The following is a 21,896-nucleotide window of genomic DNA, read 5'->3' on the forward strand; positions in this document are numbered from 1 at the left end:
AATCCTCATGAACCGACACTCCTTACCAGTAGGTTGCGGTAACGCTTTGACCTAACGGCTTTTGCCAACCGACAACTAAACTGAAGAAGAGCTGTGATGCTAGCAGCGTTAGCTTACCTTCTGCTTGGACTCAATCTAGAGAGTTTGACCATCTGCGGGATGAATATGTGAATGTTTACAGTAATGATGTCTTCAGTGCAGCTAAAACGAGACGAGCAGTTAACTGCTGCTGAAGAAACATCCACAGAGTTTCAAGGAATGACCGTGAAGGAGGAAGAGACGGAAGATCAGCGCAGACTGCTGGGTTTCCCTCGGACTCCCCGGTTCACTTCACACCGAAAAGGTAGGAAACACAAACGAGGGCAACGTCTCACTGATGGAGGAGGATGATGCAGGTTTCGGGTTTAAAGCGTTCATTTTTGGGAGATATCAGCGGAAATCAGGCAATGAAGCTGAAGTTCGCGTGTTGTCGTTTCAGCAAAACGGCAATTTGTTTTACTACCGTGAGCATCTTTAGTTTGCTGTAATTTGAAAAGTACCAAGCTTAAACTCTTGCATTCAGTGTCATTGGGAAGAAAAATAAAAAACTATATGATGATATTAATTACCAAACACTGCATGGCTTTTTACTGAATATGTTTATTTTCTTTAGTCTGCCTTAATGTCCCTGAATAATTCTAAGATAATTTAGATGGATACAACCACAAAAAAGTTGTTTGTTAATTTGTGTTTGATTTTAAATGCATTGTTAATTCAAGTAATTAATTAAAATATTTTAATTTAGGACAAAACAGTTTAACAAATTCAAATCAGATTAGTTTAAGTTCCTTCTAAATCAGAAAGGTGTTGAGGAAACTCGAGGTAAGCCTTTGGTTAGATTATTTTTTTTACAATATAATGGTAAATAATGCATCCAAAAAAGAATATTTAAAATTTATGTGATTATTGAGGGTACATTTTGAAATGTAATAATTTAAAATTTTTTGCTATTTATTTTATTTTGTTTTCATTTTATGAAATATATCATTTTTATATAATATAAAATATATATGATATATATTCTGTATTTAATATTTATTTATTTGCTGACCATTTAGTTGATTACACGTTGATTTATTTTGTTCTGTAATATTTTCTCCCCTCCTGTTTCCACCTTTGTTACAGATTTGTTTCTATTTTCCCTCATGTTTTGTTTTTCCTTCTGACTCTTTGTAGAAGGTAAAGTGACAAAGCGGTAAGGATGAGGGAAGGGAGTCATTTTCTCTCTTATTGACCAACATCAAGGTCTAAGCACTAAGTTGGAAAAGTTCTTATTTTAATTTTTTTGATGCAATATTTGCTACTTTAACTGCTTTATTGGGCCATTTAGTTATTTATATTTTTGTTGCCAACAAAGTCCTCTACATGAACAAAGAAGTTCTAAAATGGGGATTGTTTATTGCAGAAAGTTATTCTAGAAAGAGACGAAGCAGAGGTGGAGGAGAGAGGAAAAAAATATGGAGGAAAAGGAACATTTTAAATCAAATAGTTTAGATTATCTGTGATGCCAACACAGCGAAGACAGAAATCATGTGTTCAATTAAACTATTTAGGAATTTTTCAACAAAGTTGTTACTATTGAGAGAAATGCAGCTGAGAAGGATGAGAATAGAAAAAGGATGAAGATATGAAGCCAAAAGGGAATAGAGAGCCACATATACTGTTATGATGACAAATAGAGAAGAAAATTAAAAGGAACAGTGATTACAAAGGATGCATTTTTTTAAAAAAACATACCGTAGCTTATTGGTCTACAATACAGTACATTCAGACTAAATTCCTGTTTTTCCAAAACATTTTAGGATTTAATCCTAAAATTAGCTACTTATCAATTAAAGTTAAGTGTTTTTTTAAACCCACAATAGAAAAACCTTCTATTGTGTTTTTCTTTCTAGACGATCTACAGGATTATGTTTGGAAAGAGGAGGTTTCTTCTGACCAGCAGCTCTGGAAACAGGAGAGGGATTCCAGTTTGGACCAGGAGGAACCAGAACCTCTGCAGATGACAGAAGAGCAGCAAGAGCCAGAACATCCCTGGACTAAAGAGGAAGTATTGGAGATCTGCATAGGTGAGCATGAAGACCAACTTGAACTGAAGCAGGAGGCTGAAGATACATTTATGGTGACTTCAAATGATGAAGAAAAGAACCACGTTAAACCAGAACCAATCAAGAACCAAGTCATCTCTCAGGACTTCAGTGAAGCTGAGACCCAGGATCAAGAAGGAAACTATCATAAAGACTCAGAATCAAAACAAGATAAAGCACAGAAACCAGAGAAGAGTTGTCTGAAAACCATAAAGAGTAACAACTGTGACAATTCAAAACCCAGAAGGGACATTTTTACTCAAAATAGTAACTTGACCCAACAGTTGAAAGGGCACATAGGTGAGAAGCGTTTTCCATGTACAACATGTGGAAAATGTTTTATAAAAAAAGGACATTTAATAGTTCACATGAGAATTCACACAGGTGAGAGGCCTTTCAAATGTCTTTCCTGTGGAAAAAGCTTCACTAAAAAATCTGTTCTTGATGAACATGTCAGAATTCACTCAGGTGAGAAGCCTTTCTCTTGTATGATTTGTGGCAAAAGGTTTGGCCGAAAATGTAATTTGACTTATCACATGATGCTTCACACAGATGAAAGGCCATATCACTGTGATACCTGTGAAAAAACTTTCAAATCAAAAGTTTCATTGAATGATCATATGAGAATTCACACAGACGAAAAGCCATTTTTGTGCGTGACCTGTGGGGAAGGGTTTATTCGAAAATGCCAATTAATAGTTCACATTCGAACTCACACTGGCGAGAAACCTTTTACCTGTCAGTCCTGTGGAAAAAGCTTCATTACAAAATCTGATTTGAATAAGCATGTCAGAATTCACACAGGTGAGAAGCCTTTTAAATGTCTGTACTGTGGAAAAAGCTTCACTAGAAAATCAGATTTTAATAAGCACATCATAATTCACACAGGTGAGAAACCTTTTAAATGTCTGTACTGTGGTAAAAGCTTCATAAGAAAATCAGATTTTAATAGGCACGTCAGAATTCACACAGGTGCGAAGCTTCTCTCTTGTACAATTTGTGAGAAAACTTTCAATGAAAAGGCTCATTTAACCAATCACATGAGGCGCCACACAGATGAAAGGCCTTTTACCTGTAATATTTGCAAAAAAACTTTCCGAGCAAGAAGTTCATTAACTGAACACATGACAGTTCACACAGGTGAGAAGCGCTTTTTGTGTGTTACCTGTGGAGAACGGTTTAATCGAAAAGGCCAGTTAGTGGTTCACATTAGAAGACACACAGGTGAGAAGCCCTTTCTGTGTGGGATCTGTGGAAAAGCTTTCCATCATAGCCACACCTTAAGAGTTCACTTCATGGCTCACACATTAGAGACTAATTTTCAATGTACAACATGTGGAAAAAGTTATGAAGAAAAAGTACATTTCACAATTCACATGAGAACTCACACAGATGAGAAGTCTTCCTCTTGTACGATATGTGGCGAACAATTTGCTCAAAAAGGGGATTTGTGTGATCACATGAGAATTCACACAGATGAAAGGTCATTTCCCTGTGATACCTGTGAAAAAACGTTCAGATCTAAAGATGCATTAAATAAACACCAGAGAGTTCATACAGGTGAGAAGCCATTCTTTTGTGTGATTTGTGGCAAAGGTTTTTCTCAAAAAGTGCATTTGACTAATCACATGAGGACTCACACAGATGAAAGGCCTTTTCCCTGTAATATCTGTGAAAAAACTTTCAGAAGAAAAGATTTGTTGAATAGACACATGAGGGTTCACACAGGTGAGAAGCCATTTTTGTGCAAGACATGTGGAAAAACATTTTGCCACAGCAGTAGCTTAAAAACTCATTTCATAACTCACACAGATGAAAAACCTTTTCAATGTGTTGCGTGCGAAAAAAGTTAGCTTAGAAAAACACGTTTGATACTTAACATGAGAACTCACTCTAGTGAGTCTAAATGAGAATACTCTAGAATTCTCACTCTAGTCAGTTCTCATGAAATGAACAATAGTTTTGTATTTGTTGCATTAAATTAGAAACAAAAATGTTGAACAAGTTGTTAAAGTTTCATGCATTTCTTTATGATTCATTCCTGAAAATGTTAAATTATTTTCTCTGAAGTGAACCTCTTCTGTTACAGATGATATTCTTTATAGTGTTGCCTTTGGGTAAAGTCTTATGTTTATTGTAAATACAGTAAGTTTGTACTTTGCTTTTGAACAGTGCTGTGAAAAAAATAGGATTGCAAAGAGCATATGCAATAAAAATGTAAGACATGTATTTGGTGTCTGGTGCTCATTTACCTCACTAACTGTAGATCTCATTTGTCTGAGCAAATTATATTTAGTGGTGTCAAGCAGGTACTGTTTAACCAGATCTGACTTTTTTGCAATGGAAAATACTTTCAGAGTGAACTGTCATAATGAAAACACAACAAATCCATTTTACAGTGTCTGGATCTCGGCAAGTGATGCTGTTGCACTTTGTGTTAATTGTTTTGAGAAAGGCACTAGCTGTGGTGGAAACCTTAATACGAGAAAAGCAACTAAGCTACTGAGGAAAAATTGCAGAACTGAAACGTCCTCAGTTGGCAGAACTTTTCCACATTTGGTTACATATGATGTGGAAAAATTACAGTTAGGTTACACCTGCTAGTTGTATTGCTATATGTTTATTCTAAGTTCTGTATATTCCCACCAAGTTAAAGCTGTTTGGGCTACATGCACAAGGTTGGACGTTGTTTTTCCCCAGCTGCATGGGAACCAATCTGATTCCCAGGCTTTGGATCCCTTATCCCATTGTACAAAACTCATGTGTTGTCTCTGCCTGGCAGAGCTTTCATCCAGACTTGCTTCATTACAGATTGTCCTACAAGCTCTCTGTATTGTGCACATTATATGAATAAACCTGACTGAGTGATTTCACCTGAACAGTGCTTGGAAATAGTATTTTTTCCACGACACATATTTTAGACTAACAGAGTTTAGCTCTGCTGCTCAAAGTAAATAATTATTTTGAAGCAGGGAAGATGCAACAGGCTAAATGTAATAATTTCTCATATTTGTGTTTTTTTGTATTCATTATTTTTTATGATTTCATTTGTTCAAAACAGTGTTTTATCAACAATGATAATTCTAAAATTTGTGTAAAATTTTTTACAATTTAATTTAGTAAAACTTGTAAAATATTAAAACTTCAGAACTTTGTTTACAGGCTGGAGTCTGTAGTTCACTTTTATTCTGAAGTCCAAAAACCACAGATTTTTTTCTTCTTAAAAGTTAAACAGCATTAAAGTTGTTTCTATTGTTTAGTTTAAAGTTTGAATTATTGTTTAGTCATAAACTGCTTGGTGAATATGAAATATTAAGAATATTAAATCAATTTTCTGTCACACAGAACTTTTTTATGAGCTCCAAGCACTTCCACTAGAGCATGTTTCCCCTCAAAGACATAAACCATCATAATAATGTTACACAATTATATTTTTGGCTCTTCCACAGGCAACATTTTATTATCTTTTTCTGACATATTTTGCATGATAGTATCTTGGTCTTTGCGGTCGGTCCTTCAGACCAGTTGGTGGCGGTAACGATCTGTTTAATTGTTTGCTAACCGCCATTACATATCAAGAAGAAGAAGAAGAAGAAAAGCGTTAGCTTTCCTTCTGCTTGCAGTCATTCTAGGGACTTTGATCATCTGCTGGCTGAATATGTGAGTGTTTGCTGTAAAAATGTCTTCAGTCCAGCTTGAACGAGAGTTTATCGACGAGCAGTTAACTGCTGTTGAGGAAACATTGACGGAGATTAAAGAAATAGTCGTTAAAGAGGAAGAGATGGATGATCAGCACCGACTGCTGGATGTCTCCCGGACAACTCAGACCCTTTCACACGGAAAAGGTATTAAATACAGGCGATGCTAACGTTTTAATGCCGACTGCGATTTTAATGTAATTTTTTAGAGCTTTATTAGCGGAGATTATCAACGAAGATAAAGTTGCCTTTTGATGGGAGCTTCAGCTAACGGCTAACGGTGAATTCACCTAATTTCTTACTGGCATGAACATTTTTAATCCGTTGGTTTTTGAAAGCTATATAACTTAGACTTTGTAAACCTAGACAGGATTGTTTCATGTGAATGGCAGAATCTTTCAGACATAGTTTTGTGATTTGTGGCATTTCAATAAAGTATGATTAGTTGGTAGAGACATTTAACTTGACTTAGTGCACCATTGCAACATGCCGTATGGTTGAGCAGCCTTACATTTTGAGGTTTTAAGGAAGTCCAGATTGCTTCAACTAACATTTTCTAACATATTTTTATTCATGGAAATTATACAATTGTCATTTTCTTTGTACAGATCTAAAACTGCCTCATACTACAGGATGTTGTATTGAATGGCTTGTTAAACTGAAATGCGTTGAGACTAAAATCTTCATCAGATTCAGCTGATTTTAGGACTGAATACTTCTCAAAGCATATTTATATACATGGATTAAAGTGAATAGAAACCCACTCTCCTGTTTTGTTTGATTTCCAGATGATCTACAGGATTATGTTTGGAAAGAGGAGCAGCAGCTCTGTAAGCAGGAGAGTGATTCCAGTTTTGACCAGGAGGAACCAGAACCTCTGCAGATTAAAGAAGAGCAGCAGGAACCAGTGCATTCTTGGATTAAAGAGGAAGTATTGGAGATCTGCATAGGTGAGCATGGAGGGCAGCTTGAACTGAAGCAGGAGACTGAAGATACATTTTTGTTGACTCCTTCACACAAAGAAAATGACCACATTGAACCAGAACCAATGAGAGACCAAATAATCTCTGAGGACTTCAGTGATACTGAGAACCATGATCAAGAAGGAGACCATCAGAAAGACTCGGGATCAAAGCAAGATAAAGTGCCGAAACCAAATAACAGATGTCAGAAAACCATAAAGCGTAAAAACTGTGCAAATTCAAAACCAGAAAGACATGGCAATTTGTGTTCTTGTAAGTTATGTGGTGATTTTTTACCTCAAAATAGTAACTTGGCTGAGCACTTGGATTATCACACAAGTGAGAAGCGTTTTCCATGCGCAACATGTGGAAAAAGTTATATAAACAAAGGACATTTAACTGTTCACATGAGAATTCACACAGGTGAGAGACCTTTCAAATGTCTATCTTGTGAAAAAAGTTTCACAACAAAACCTTTTCTTGAGGCACATGTCAGAGTCCACACAGGTGAGAAGCCTTTCTCTTGCACCATTTGTGGCAAATGTTTTACTCAAAAAGGTAATTTGACTACTCACATGAGGCTTCATACAGATGAAAGGCCTTTTTCCTGTGATGCCTGTGAAAAGACTTTCAAAAGAAAAGATTCACTGAATGAACACATGAGGGTTCATACAGGTAAGAAGCCATTTGTGTGCAAGACATGTGGAAAACACTTTAATCGACAATATCTGTTGATGGTTCACACAAGAATTCATACTGGTGATAAGCCTTTCAAATGTCTGTCCTGTGGAAAACGCTTCACTACAAAACCTGTTCTTGACGCACATGTCAGAATTCACACAGGTGAGAAACCTTTCTCTTGTATGATTTGTGGTAAAGATTTCACTGACAAAGGTCATTTGACCAATCACATAAAGTGTCACACAGATGAAAGGCCTTTTCCTTGTAATACTTGTGGAAAAACATTCAGATCAAAACATTCATTGAAAGAACATATAAGAATTCACACCGGTGAGAAGCCCTTTCTGTGTGTGACCTGTGGAAAAAGGTTTAATCAAAAAAATCAGTTAAAGGTTCACATAAGAAGTCATACAGGCGAGAAGCCGTTTCTGTGTGTGACGTGTGGAAAAGGATTTAATCAAAAACACCAGTTAATTGTTCACACAAGAAGCCATACGGGTGAGAAGCCCTTTGTGTGCGTGATCTGTGGGAATGCATTCAGCGACGGCAGTAGCTTAAAAGCTCACTTCATGACTCACACAAATGAGAAACCTTTCCAATTTGTGACGTGTGGAAAAAGTTTGATTAATAAAAGTCAGTTAACGGTTAACATGAGAACTTACAAGGAAGAGAGGCTTTTCAAATGTCTGTTCTGTGGAAAAACCTTCACAAGAAAATCTGTTTTTGATGAGCATGTCAGAATTCACACAGGTGAGAAGCCTTTCACTTGTATGGTTTGTGGCAAGGGTTTTACTCAAAAAGGTAACTTGACTTCTCACATGGCACATCACACTGATGAAAGGCCTTTTTCCTGTAATTTGTGTGAAAAGACATTCAAAAGAAAAGATTCATTAAATAAACACATGAGAGTTCACACTGATGAGAAGCCACAAGAGTGCACTTAAGAGGTCTTTCTGCTAGTATGACCTGTGTAAAAATGTCCATGTGTCATTTTAATTAGTAATCCAACAGTTAATTTGAAAACCTGCAACTCAAAAATGTAATATTGTAAACCTTGTAAAAATGTCCAGCATCGCAATTAGAAAAATGTTTAAATCTGTTTCTCTCATTTGATTTAATGTTTAAATTCTTGAGTTTCATCATTTGACTTGGCAAAAAGCCGTTTGAATTAACAATACAAATTTATTTAGAGATGCTAAACTCCTCTAGAAGTTTGAACTTTCTACTTTTTAGTTTCTTTAATGTGCAAATTTAATAACTAATTTCAGTGCTGCTGCTTTTGATTCTTCGAATGTTTTCTGTACCTTGATAGGTAAATTTGTGTTCTTCATATTTTTGTTTTCTGCTGTGGACATTGCTCCTGTTGTTGCGCAACACCCCCCCCCCCCCCTCCTTTCTGTCTCTACTCTCTCACTCTCGTACTTCCTCTTCTGAGAGGGGAGATGTGCTACCAGCTCTCCGTCTAACGGGTACGTTGAGTTTCCTAAATCTGCTGGGATTTACCCTGTCCAGAACTGAAGTAAACTCTGTTTAAGCTGGTTTCGAGAAACGATTCGCCTGGTTATCTGACGGCCTACATCCAGGTGTCCCACCCTTCTTCCCCCTGTGAATTAGCCAGACTGAGCAGCCTACAGCCAACTAGTTTCACAGAGCACACCTGTTAACGGTCGCTCGTTCTCTATTTTGCAACTTGCATTTGTTATTGAACCAGGTAGGTTTTAGTGACTCGGGCGAGTCCCAAGGATGTTGTTTTACATATGGGCTACCAGCAACCTAAAAACATTTTCCACCTCTTCCTCTCCAGAATCAAACATCAGAGCTATTTTACAACCATCAAAGAACTTTAAGGTGACTCATTAACTGAATGTCCACAACATCTTTTAGATTTTCTTTATGCTAAATATTTTATTAGTAAGGCATTTTTGCAAGGGTCAGTACAGCTTAATTCAGTAGCAGAAATAATCAAATAAGTAAAATCAGTCATCTAGTCTATCTTTCCCTACTGCTGATACTGAGAACTAAAAAAGGGAACCTTTGAGAGAGACGGACGGAGTTTGGCGTTTCGAACCCCAGACCTGGCTTGATGATGAAGAAGGTGTGGCAGCAGGAGGAAGATGTTGATCGGCGAAGGCCAGGATCTCCGCAGGTCTGATGAGCCTCCTCTCCGCATGGATGCTGAGGTCACACAGGACTTGGTGCTGGCAGGAAAAAAGGCACCAGTTCTTCTTCCTTGTCTTTGTCTTCATCTTTGTCTTTGGGGTCAGAACCCAGCCGATGAGAGAAGTGCGATTCGAAGCCACAGATTGTGGGCCAGACGGGTTGGTCTCCATGTGCAGGACAGTCTCCGGCTCCGTGGCCCCGGCTCTTCTTCAGCTGCAGAGTTCTTTGTCCATCTCGATCTTGGCTCGAAGCTGCCCGGAGGATCCAACGAACGGTTCCTCTTTTGCACCCACCTTATATAGGGTTTATCTGTCTGCTTAGACAGATGATCTCATATCCGTCACTGTCTTAAGAGACATCATGTCATGATGTCTGTGCCAATGTCTCAGGGCTGCTCAACCTCCTGTTTCCATATAAGGTGCTGATCATCTCTGCTCTCCTGTTAGTTCCTCTTTTTCCCTTCCTGTCACCTTTCACCTACCATCTACCTCCAACATATCAGTGATGTTTAATTGCAGTTTTACAACCTTTTACACCATTTCAAGTTCAATGTCAAAATAACATTTATATCACATTTATTTTCTTTAGCTTCTCTGATTTAGCATTCATTTATAATTTTATAACCATAACTTATATCACATTTATTTTCTTCAGCTTCTCTGATCTATCATTCATTTATGATTTTAATGTGAGTTATTACAGATGTTTTTCTGAAAAGAAACCAAGAATAATACATGATTCTAATTATTTACTACTAAAGTTACAGTTACTTGTTTTTCTTGTAGGTGTTCTCACAAATATAAGTGTAAGTATTATTACAAGTAAATCAATATTAATATAAGTATTTTACTTTGAATCTTATCAAATTACTCAAAATGTTTAGATTTAATTTTTTAAAACTTTCATGCTTTAAAATAGTCTCAGCTATTTTTATAAATCTGCAGGCTGGAAACTTCCTCTTTTTCCAGGAAACCTGCTTTTCCTGTTTAATGACTCTCTCTGACTGACTATGATTTCTTATGATTAGATAGAAAAAAGTAGAATTAAAGCAAAGTTTGCATGAGACAAAAACAACACACACAACTAGATTTATTTTATTGACACTTAAGTCTACTGTTGGGCCTTGATATCACTTGAGTGATTCATTTTAAAGATAACTTTATTTATTATTACTGTTAAACTAACTTTATTGACACTTAAGTCTACTGTTGGGCCTTGATGTCACTTGAGTGATTCATTTTAAAGATAACTTTATTTATTATTACTGTTAAACTAAAATCTCCAGCATGGGGAAGTGGGATGAGCTCGGATTTTCTTGACACTCCTTAAATTAAAACAAAAAAAAAGTTTAATTTTTAATATGGTTTCCTATGAATGACAAATATCTTTGTTTTCTCACATTTTCAGACAACCTAAAAGAGTAATCTATATTTTGTAATGGTATTAAGGTGAACAGAGCATGTTTACAGAATGTGATTGCAGTTATTATTTTTATGGTCCATGTTTGGTAAATTTTGTTGTTTACTCAAGATAAAGGTTAATTAAACAAATGAGTTTGAACATGTTGGTTGGCTGTCAGTAAGAATTTTTTAAACATTTCTATAAAGAAACCTGAACACAGTATGGAACAGAAAAAAAACATGTTTGGTGAGTTACTTGGTGTGGTATGCTCCCTTTTCTATTTGGATGATCAGTCACATAATTATGTTTTGTGTGTAAAATATGTTGTGTGGTTGGAGAAAAGGTGAAAAAAGTAATCCTTAATTGTTGAATTGATGCGGAACAGAAAAGGTTAAGAGTAAAGTAATACAAGAATGAATCATTTTACAAAAGTAAACGTTTCAGTTAAAAGAAACAGACACCTCGTGCTTGGTTCTGGAAACTTTTATTCACTCATATCCCAGAAAGAAACAGCACCACCTTTATTTCTATGACTAAAAAAGACAGCAGTTAGTGAGTTAAGAGAACGATATTTTCATTTCAGGTTGAATGTATTAAAGTGTTGATGTGGGAGCAAATTTATGGTAAATTGTTTAGGAGTTTTTGTTGAATGGGTGAAGTGGTCACCTATAGTAAAAGGAAAATATGAAATACCTACTTAATCCAGAAGATGGCAGCAGTAGGTGGTGTAAACATTCTTAGACAGTTTCACATCAAAAACAATTGAGTGCATTATACTAGAGTTTTAACTCAAAGTAGGGAAAGTATTTTGGCATACAAAGGAGATGTTATTGCAATATTAGATTCAGAACCATGAATATCAGTTATTTGTTTGGATTCCAGTTCACAGCAGAACAAGGTAATTATTTGGTAGCAGATCAGAGATCTTAATATAAACTGAACATACACCGTACACATGGTGAGCCTAATGATCTATTACTTATTAATTGTGTTATTGCATATACGTATGATGGTGTTCAGGAAAAATAAGTTGCAGAAAACACAACAAATGAGCTGTGAATCAACTTTGGCAAAAATAGAGATGAAAAATCTATTAAAATAGAAAATGAGGTGACAAAAGCAGAAGGACGAGATAAAAAAATATATTTTCATTTTAGGTAAACCACAATGGAAAATGTGATTACTATAGCGCTCGAGACAATATTACAGTTTCAGAAATATGAGAAACAAAGCAGAAAACTGATTCATAAGCTATTCTGAATTAAAACCAAACTAGATCAAACTGATTTACATAGAAGTAACTCATTAATTCAGGTAATTTTTTAACTGCCATAGCCCAATGCATTTCCATAAATTATCTTGTGCACTACCAGCATTTCCCTAAAATTCCAAACTTATGTGAATTTTCTAAGAATTACATTATTTTTGAAACCTTGAGAAAAGAAACTTAAAAGGGCAAATATTGAATACACAAATGTCATTTGAAAATAAATAAATAAAAAAATCCCCACTTTACACAAGGAACTCTGCCACCTTTTCGTATCTATTAAAATTCATGGCCAAATGAATCATATAATAAACAATCTGAAACTATTAGAAAACCCCTAGTCATTTTTAAATATTTTTTTTCTCATTTATTTATCTATTTTGGTTTATAGATTTTTTTCATTGTCGGTTTGTGTTTTCTTTCTTTTTTTCTCTCACTTGCTTGTGTTTGGAAGCAGCCCGTGCTAGCTATTTCAGCTTTGAACACATCTGATACTGATGCCGTATTTTTTGACATGCAGTTAATAACAACTGAAAAAAGAAAAAGAAAAGAAAATCAAAAACGTGTCTTGCTGTTGACCCTCCGGACCAGCTGGTGGCGGTAAAGACCTGATTCGAAGCTACAACGTGATTGTAGCAACGTTAGCTTTCCTTCTGCTTGGAGTTATTCTGTGGGTTTTGATCCATTTATGGGCTGAATATCTGAATGTTTGCAGTGAGAATGTCTTCAATCAAACCTGAACGAGAGTTGAGCAACGAGCAGGAAACTCCTGCTGAAGAAACGGTGACAGAGTTTAATGGAACCGTAAAGAAGGAGGAAGAGATAAATGATTGGGACAGACTGCAGGATTTGTCCAGGACCGCATTACACCGAACTGGTATGAAACAATGTTACACTATATTATGTGACCGTTGTTTATTACAGCAGGGTGTCAAACTGATTTTGATGTTGGGTTATGTATTCTCTCAAATGGATGGTTGTGCCAGAATAAAACCCACGATCATACTGTTAAAATACTAGTAAATAGCTGTCTAAATGTGATAAATACTTCTTAAAATTAAATAATATTGAGCATTCTCCACATTGATCAATCCGCCTAGGATTTTGTGATTGTTTTTGCAATCAAAATTATGTCAGATTCAGAAATATTTGCAAGACATTTAGCAATATTTGTGCTATAATTTTGATTTTTGTTGTTCTCCACCTTGATCAGACTATAATTTTATAACGTTCAATGTTTTTGAACATTTTTGCAGAAAACGTGCGATTAACTCACAATTATACATTAGTGCGAAAACAGTGCAGCAATCTGTTGATTTTGTATGAGTTTCCTTGATTGTGTAATTGGTAAAAAGTGGAGTGACTGGTTTTAATTTGGCATCAAACAGTTTTAAATTGCTTTGGTTTGATTGACAAGATATTTAATCACACACTTTTTATCTTGAAGGTTTTATTTATGTTTCCTCCTGATGTATTTGGCCAAATTTACCCCCCCCCCCCCCATCTCTCCTTTGACCTCCCCACCAGAAATACAACCAGTTTTGACATGTTCTGACAACATGTCTCTCCATCGGTGAGAAAAAGTTCTGTAAACACCATTACGCATGAGGGAGCACACAGCCTGACTTTGGCGTAGCAAAGGCGCACAGGTTATGCATGCAGCTGGTGGATTCATGTCAAAATAAACCCCAAAATGCCTTTTATCCTTATGACAGGACACGTGTTGGCTGCACATCGGTGGCTTTAGATTTAGTCTCCGAGTTGACCAGTCAGAAATATTCCAGAAAGAATACAGGCATGTCAAAACGAGCTCAAGTCACTCTCTGGATATTATTGGCTCGGAAAAAGCCATTTCATAACATTATTGGCAGAATGCGGTGTCAATCAAAAAGGGGGGGCTCTAGGCTGTCCAATAAAAGCGTCATAATGGACACCAGCAGAGTTTAAACCCTTAAATCTCAGCCCTGGAAAATACAATGGAAAAACAGCACGTGGGCTTTCAAGTGTGGGTTAAGAGTTTAATTAGGTTCCTTTACATCTTCTTGCCTATTTGGTTTTTAGAGCTGCATCATTCTCTTTTGGTTCTGTACTCTACCCCTATTCCTGTTCTCTCTTGCCTAATCTTTTCTTTCTCTCTGTATATCTTTTTTTTTAAATCTCTTTCTAGAATAATTGTTTCTGCAATAAATCAGCCAGTTTTTATAAGCCAGCTCGAGGCATATGCAAGTAATCAGTTGCTTAGGGCCCTGGCACCACTAGGGGGCTCCCAAGAGCATCATTTGTTTTTATTTAGTGGTGACGGATTTAATTTTTTTTCCTATTTTACACATCTGCTCCAAATTTTAAAAACAAAAAATGCTAAACTTGCTATCTTGTTACTTTAAATTCAGAATTTGTCTGTGGATGCTTCCAAATCGTGAAAATAATTTTGAGCCACTCTTTAAGAATGCAAATTAATTAGAGCACCTTTGCTCTATGCTAATCCTGTAAGGTTAAAATAATTATCGATATAAGCAGTATGGTATAATATAATTACAAATGACACTAACAATAGGAGGCATGTTACATTCATAGTGTAGTCTTGGAAAAATGGCGGGCAAAGAATTAAAATTGGTACTAGTTGCACTGGCAGATGATAACCTACAGAAAACCTTTCTGTGTTTGTTTGCCTTTCTAGATGATCTACAGAATTACATTTGGAAAGAAGAGGCTCCCTTTGACCAGGAGCTCTGTAAACAGGAGACAGACTCCAGTTTGGATCAGAAGGAGCTAGAACCTCTGCAGATAAAAGAAGAACATCAAGAACCAGGATATCCCTGGACTAAAGAGGAACCATTGGAGCTCTGCATAAGTAAGCAGGAAGAGCAACTTGAACTGAAGCAGGAGAATGAAGATACATCAATAGTGAGTCCAACTCATGAAGACAAGTACCACATTAAACCAGAACCAATTGTAGATCATGTTGTCTCTCAGGATTATAATCAAACTGAGCTCCAGGATTGCAAAGGAAATCCTAATAAAAACTCAGGATCACAGCAAGATGAAGGGCTGAAACAAAATAAGAGTCATCAGAAAACCATGAAGCGCAACAACTGTGTTAACAATTCAAAACGCAAAAGGGACACGAAAGCTCGCACAGAAACCTCTGTGTATTCTTGTAAAATATGTGGTGAAGGTTTTAGTGAAAGTAGTAACTTGTCTCAACACTTGAAAAGTCACAAAGGTGAGAAGCGTTTTCAGTGTACATGTGGAAAAGGTTTTACAAAAGAAGGAAATTTAACAGCGCACATGAGAATTCACACAGGTGAGAAGCCTTTTTCCTGTAACACTTGTGAAAAAACGTTCAGATTAAAACATTTATTAAATAAACACATGAGAATTCACTCGGGTGTGAGGCCATTTAAATGCCTGTCCTGTGGAAAAAGCTTCATCACAAAACCGGCTTTTGCTAAACATGTCAGAATTCACACAGGTGAGAAGCCTTTCTCTTGTACCATTTGTGGTAAGAGTTTTATTGACAAAGGTCATTTGACTAATCACTTGAGGACTCACACAGATGAAAAACCTTTCCCCTGTAACTCCTGTGAAAAAACTTTCAGATCTAAATATTCATTAATTGAACACATGACAGTTCACACAGGTGTGAAACCCTTTTCATGTGAGACCTGTGGACAAGGATTTATTAAAAAACGTCAGTTAATGGTTCACATGGGAAGTCATACAGGTGTGAACCCCTATTTGTGTGTCATCTGTGGGAAAGCGTTCAGCCACAGCGGTAGTTTAAAAACTCACTTCATAACTCACACAAATGAGGAGCCATTTCATTGTGTGACGTGTGGAAAACGTTTCATAAGCAAAACGGGTTTAACACGTCACATGAGAATTCACACTGGTGAGAACCTTTTCAAATGTCAGTTCTGTGGAAAAGGCTTCACTCAGAAATCTTTTCTGGATGACCACGTCAGAATTCACACAGGTGAGAAGCCTTTCACATGTGTGATTTGTCTCAAAAGTTTTGGTCGAAAAGTTAATTTGACTGATCACATGAGAAGTCACACAGATGAGAAGGTGTTTTCCTGTAATACTTGTGAAAAAAGTTACAGGTCAAAACCGTCATTGAACAAACACATGAAAATTCACACAGGTGAGAAGCCTTTTTTGTGCCACACCTGTGGAAAAAGCTTCGTTACAAGGTCTGAATGTAATAAACACATGAAAATTCACACGGGGGAGAAGCCTTTTGTGTGCAACACTTGTGGAAAAAGCTTTGCCGCTAGCTCTGATTGCAACAAGCACATTAGAATTCACACAGGTGAGAAGCCTTACTCTTGTACCGTTTGTGGTAAATGTTTTACTCTAAAAGCTTATTTGCCTCAACACATGATGAGTCACACAAATGAAAGGCCGTTTTGCTGTAATACCTGTGAAAAAACTTTCAAAAGAAAAGATTCACTGAATAAACATGAGCGTTTACACAGGCGAGAAGCCCCTTTTGTGCAGGACCTGTCAAGCATTGAGCTAAAGTAAAAACTTGAAAACATTTCATCCTTAACACAAATTGGTGTACTGTGCAGAAAAGGTTCGGTCTAACACAATCTAGTACCTGTGTTACCTTCTGCTATTTTCAGCACTTTCTTTGATTTCCAATTTTGACTTCCAATGATTCACTTCCTGCTAGAGAGCCTCCTGGTGGTTGAAGAAAAATACACAGAAAAGCCGCACCGGGCTATAAGCCGCATGGTTCAAAGTGTAGGAAAAAAGTAGTGGCTTATGACTAATCCGAAAAATATGGTAGAACTGCAAAGAGCATTTTTGGAAAAAATGTCAAAAATATTCAGTGCCTGGTCGCCATTTACCTAACATACTGTAGCCATTTGACACTATCAGGATGTTTTGTTTTGATAAAACTGACACACTGTGGAATGAACTACAGATTTTGAGGAATGACTAACTTGTGTGGGTTAACTTTTTGAAGTTGGTAGTAATTGTTTTAAGAAGTGCACTAGCTGTAGTGCAAATGTTTGGTGAAAAATGTAACAATGTTACTGAGGGAAAAACTATAAAACCAAAAATCCTCAAAGCCTGCTCTGGCTCTTGATGCCTTTTGTCTGATAAACTTGAAGCTAAATCGAACAGAAAACTAATCTTTCTCTCCAGCAAACATATTATTGTATTGCTTATATATATATTAAACTATGAACATGTTTATATGGTACTATAATGACTCTAATCATGATGATTTGTTGGAACCAGATTTTTTTTGGTGGATTTTTATACCAGGCCGCCTGTTGCCCTTTGCATGTTCCAAATCGTAATAAACGATTCCTGATGAAGTGTGAAAAAATGTCTGGCTGCTTTATTAAGTGGTAATCCAACAGTTTTTATTTTATTTTACAAAAAAGTTGTAAACCTTGTAAACATCAGGATGCCAAAGAGATCAGAAGTCTGTCGTTCACTACTAAGCTGAAGTCCTAAAACCACTGAAACATTTTTTGTCTAAGAGTTTAATGAGATTGAAGCATTTTCATTTGATTTAAATGTGAAGTTATTTTAGTTTTATCTTGATTTGACTTGATTAAAAAACCTTCTGAAACATAAAAAAGAAAAAATGTATTTCAAGAAATTTTACTCTTCTAGTTCAAACTGTATTTTTAGTAATTTAGCAGTTTTCTTTTTATGTGCACATTTGGCATCAACTAATTTTATTGCTCTGCTCTCTACTTGCTAAAATCAGGGGAAACTATCCTTACAGTTATTGCATTATTTTCTGCTGTCGGTGTTTTTCATTCTTATTTTAATTAATGAATCAAACTGGAATCTTTTTTTTTTTAATGCACAGATTGTTAAAAGGACATTTTAAGAGGATTTTATATGAATTACAAAAGATCTTTCAATTAAAAATTTCAGAGGTTATTTCAAAAACCTGCATGTAGGGAGCATTTTGTTTTTGTGGTAAATACTTTGTAAATTTAATTGCTTATTTAATATTGAGTTTAGCCGGCTGGTGTGACTTTAATGAAACTGTTGTGACAGCATGGTATGAGACATAACTTTATAAAAGTTACATACTGCAGCTTTAATAAAGCTATTAGAATAAATTAAATAGGGATTAAAATTCTTCTGTCAATCAATCAATCAATCAAATTTTATTTGTATAGCACATTTCAGCAGCAAGACATTTCAAAGTGCTTTACATCATTACAAACACAGAAACACAATGCAATATAGAATCAATAATCAAAACAAAGCATTAAGTCAAGTTCCATCCATAAATTTGTAATTGATTACATTTCAAATACAATTTTGTCACGGAATTTAAGCGCCTGTTCTCGCAGGACTCCGTCGTCCTTTTTTTCAACGGGTATTCGTCGGGCCCCGTCTCCCTGAACAGGAAGGCACCAGGCTCCGTCCACCTAACCACGGAATTTTGCGCGAGGACTCCGCCGTCCTCCACGGATTTCGTGCAATATTTTTACCTGTTAGAGTCTAGAATTGACAGGGTTTTCTGTGCGCGCAGTGACCCTCAGTCACTCGCCATTTTTAAATTTGTAATTGATTACATTTCAAATACAATTCTAAACAGGTGGGTTTTTAGTTGAGATTTAAAAGAAGTCAGTGTTTCAGCTGTTTTACAGTTTTCTGGAAGTTTGTTCCAAATTTGTGGTGCATAGATGCTGAAAGCTGCTTCTCCTCGTTTGGTTCTGGTTCTGGGGATGCAGAGCAGACCAGAACCGGAAGACCTGAGAGGTCTGGAAGGTTCATACAACAACAGCAGATCTTTAATGTATTGTGGTGCTAAGCCGTTCAGTGATTTATAAACTAACAACAGTATTTTAAAGTCTATTCTTTGAGCTACAGGGAGCCAGTGGAGGGACTTTAAAACTGGTGTTATGTGCTCTATCTTCCTGGTTTTAGTGAGAACGCGAGCAGCAGCATTCTGGATCAGCTGCAGCTGTTTGATTGATTTGTTGGACAGACCTGTGAAGACGCTGTTGCAATAATCAATACGACTGAAGATGAACGCGTGGATGAGTTTCTCTAGATCTGGCTGAGACATTAGTCCTTTAATCCTGGAAATGTTCTTCAGGTGATAGAAGGCCGACTTTGTAACTGTCTTTATGTGGCTCTGGAGGTTCAGGTCAGAGTCCATCACTACTCCCAGGTTTCGGGCCTGATCGCTGGTTTTCAGTTGTAATAACTGAAGCTGTGCATTGACTCTAGATCGTTCCTCTTTAGGTCCAAAAATAATAACTTCAGTTTTGTTTCTGTTCAACTGGAGAAAGTTTTGGCACATCCACACATTTATCTGTTCTAAGCATCTGTTCAGTGATTGGATGGGCTCTGAGTCACCTGGTGACATCGTAATGTAGAGCTGCGTGTCATCTGCATAGTTATGGTAGCTAATATTATTTCCTGTTATAACCTGAGCTAGTGGGAGCATATAAATATTGAATAAAAGGGGTCCTAGGATTGAACCTTGGGGTACCCCACATGTGACCTTTGACCTCTTTGATGAAAAGTTTTCAATTGAAACAAAGAAATTCCTGTTCTTTATGTAGGATTTAAACCAGTTAAGCACTGGACCGGAGAGTCCGACCCAACTCTCCAGTCGATTCAGTAATATGTCATGGTCAACAGTGTCAAAAGCTGCACTGAGGTCCAACAGAACCAGCACTGTGGTTCTGCCACAGTCCGTATTTTTATGGATGTCATTGAACACTTTTACGAGGGCGGTCTCTGTGCTGTGGTGAGCACGAAAACCAGACTGGAAGGAGTCAAAGAGGTTGGTTATAGTTAGGAAGCTAGTTAATTGTTTACACACAGCTTTTTCAATAACTTTGCTGATGAATGGGAGGTTGGAGATCGGCCTGTAATTCTGCAGTAGTGATTTGTCCAGATTGTTCTTTTTTATAAGTGGTTTGATTACTGCTGTTTTCAAAGCCTGGGGGAAAACGCCTGATGAGAGCGATGAGTTTACTATCTGGATCAGATCAGCAGCAGTAACAGGCAGGACTTTCTTAAAGTCCTGCCTGCCCTTCCCTATATTCCAGTCCTGTAATATTATTATATGATTGTAAGTTTGCATTCTGTTTTATCAATGCATCCTAAAATACTTTAGTTGAGTTTGGGCCATGTTGGTTAATCTTTTCTTTTTTTTCCAGTCAGTACTCAAGTGACCAGAGGTGGGCAGAGCAGTTAAACATTGTACTCAAGTAGAGTAACACTACTTAAACATATTTACTTAATCAAGTAAAAGGAAAACAGAGCAATCCAAGAAATTACTCTGAGTAAAAAAGCATCTGGGAAAAAGTCTACTCAAGTACTGAGTAACTGATCAAACTAGCAATAATTTAATATTAAAAAATTACATAATCAGACAGGCCAAAATATAAAGTTACGTGGAAATTTTGGTATTTTTATTTAAGTAACAACAACAAAATCAAGCAAGATCATATTTTTCCAAATCAGTTTCTTTCAATATAAAACTGCAAGTGTACTGTATGTCTTTGTTTGATGAGTTTTTGGTTGAATTTTTTTGTTTTTTATTCAGTGTGTACAGAATCCAGAAATTTTACTCAAGTAAGAATAGCGAGACTTTTATAATATGCAGAGCCTCCTGTGATTACTAAGAAGAGGAAGAACCAATAGAGCATAAACTCTCAGAAATATCTGGAAGAAATCCTTAACAGCATTATAACAGCATTATATTTTGCTAATTTAACTAGAAATAAATCCAGAAATAATCATTGTCGGGAACATTTGATTATCTTTAACACATTTCTTTTACAATCTAATCTAATTAGATTTGAAAAACTTTCAACACAAAGAGGGACCTTCCAAACCAGTTGGTGGCGCTAAAGACATGATGGGTTGAGCGCCAATAAAAAACAGAAGACGGTAACTGTGATGCTAGCGGCGTTAGCTTTCCTCCTGTTTGGAGTCATTCCAGAGAGCTATCATTTGTGAGTGTTTGGAGTTAGCATGTCATGGTTCCAGTTTTATCAAGAGTTGATCAACATCAGCAGCTAAACTCTGCTGAGTTTAAATAAATCTTCAAGTTGAAAGGGAACCCCGCCATTTCCCTCCCTCAACCGCCAGGGAGTGAACATGACGGATATCATTCAAATTCAATTCAAAAATACTTTATTAATCCCTATTAAAGAAGGAAATTTATTAGGTTAGCTTAAATTTTGGAAACAGCATGGCTCTCTTTTCCTCCTGTTAGCCGGGTCCCGAGCGGATGCCGTCACGGCTGGAAAAACAGACGGCGAGGCTCAATGACGTCACAGAGATACAGAGTTTAATTCAATAGAAAACACCGTATGAATTTAACAAGAAAACTTCAGAGTACAAAGAAGTACATTCTTTACCTGAGACAAAAGAATTAAAAGAACAAAGGATCCTTTGGAGACAGCTGTTGCTTAAAAGCAGAACAGGGCAGCTATCTGAATCCTTATTGTTGCGCATTCCCTTTTTCTAGTGAAGGCGTTTCTCTTTGTTAATATATGCAAATAGGGCGTACCTCTATTTTGACCAACCAAGAGCTACCTTGGAAAAAAAAACTTAGACCTTCCCCTGAGTTTTAATGACAAATATCAAG

At 36.5% G+C, this 21,896-nt stretch overlaps 3 protein-coding genes and 1 pseudogene across 3 annotated transcripts in view; 3 read left to right on the plus strand and 1 right to left on the minus strand.

The window, feature by feature from the left end:
• Positions 1-21,896, minus strand: part of LOC114155762 (gastrula zinc finger protein XlCGF8.2DB-like) — a 723,567-nt gene that overhangs the window by 68,221 nt on the left and 633,450 nt on the right. The window lies entirely within an intron of this gene.
• Positions 166-4,355, plus strand: LOC114155767 (oocyte zinc finger protein XlCOF6-like; annotated as a pseudogene).
• Positions 5,709-8,829, plus strand: LOC114155772 (gastrula zinc finger protein XlCGF57.1-like). Its single transcript, XM_028035849.1, has 2 exons — positions 5,709-5,971; positions 6,613-8,829. Exons 1-2 carry the CDS (start codon positions 5,806-5,808, stop codon positions 8,409-8,411), a joined length of 1,965 nt encoding a protein of 654 aa, XP_027891650.1. The 5' UTR covers positions 5,709-5,805; the 3' UTR covers positions 8,412-8,829.
• LOC114155771 (zinc finger protein 260-like) lies at positions 12,903-17,639 on the plus strand. The gene is made up of 2 exons (XM_028035848.1): positions 12,903-13,172; positions 14,973-17,639. The coding sequence occupies exons 1-2, from the start codon at positions 13,001-13,003 to the stop codon at positions 16,820-16,822; spliced, it is 2,022 nt and encodes a 673-aa protein (XP_027891649.1). The 5' UTR covers positions 12,903-13,000; the 3' UTR covers positions 16,823-17,639.

This window comes from Xiphophorus couchianus, chromosome 13, assembly GCF_001444195.1.
Source record: "Xiphophorus couchianus chromosome 13, X_couchianus-1.0, whole genome shotgun sequence".
NCBI lineage: Eukaryota > Metazoa > Chordata > Actinopteri > Cyprinodontiformes > Poeciliidae > Xiphophorus > Xiphophorus couchianus.

Bases quoted from the DNA above. Each gene is read 5' to 3' on its own strand.
- LOC114155772 (XM_028035849.1), top strand. From the start codon at position 5,806: ATGTCTTCAGTCCAGCTTGAACGAGAGTTTATCGACGAGCAGTTAACT. The intron at 5,972-6,612 runs GTATTAAATACA...TTTGATTTCCAG, and splicing joins GACCCTTTCACACGGAAAAG to ATGATCTACAGGATTATGTT.
- LOC114155771 (XM_028035848.1), top strand. From the start codon at position 13,001: ATGTTTGCAGTGAGAATGTCTTCAATCAAACCTGAACGAGAGTTGAGC. The intron at 13,173-14,972 runs GTATGAAACAAT...TTGCCTTTCTAG, and splicing joins GACCGCATTACACCGAACTG to ATGATCTACAGAATTACATT.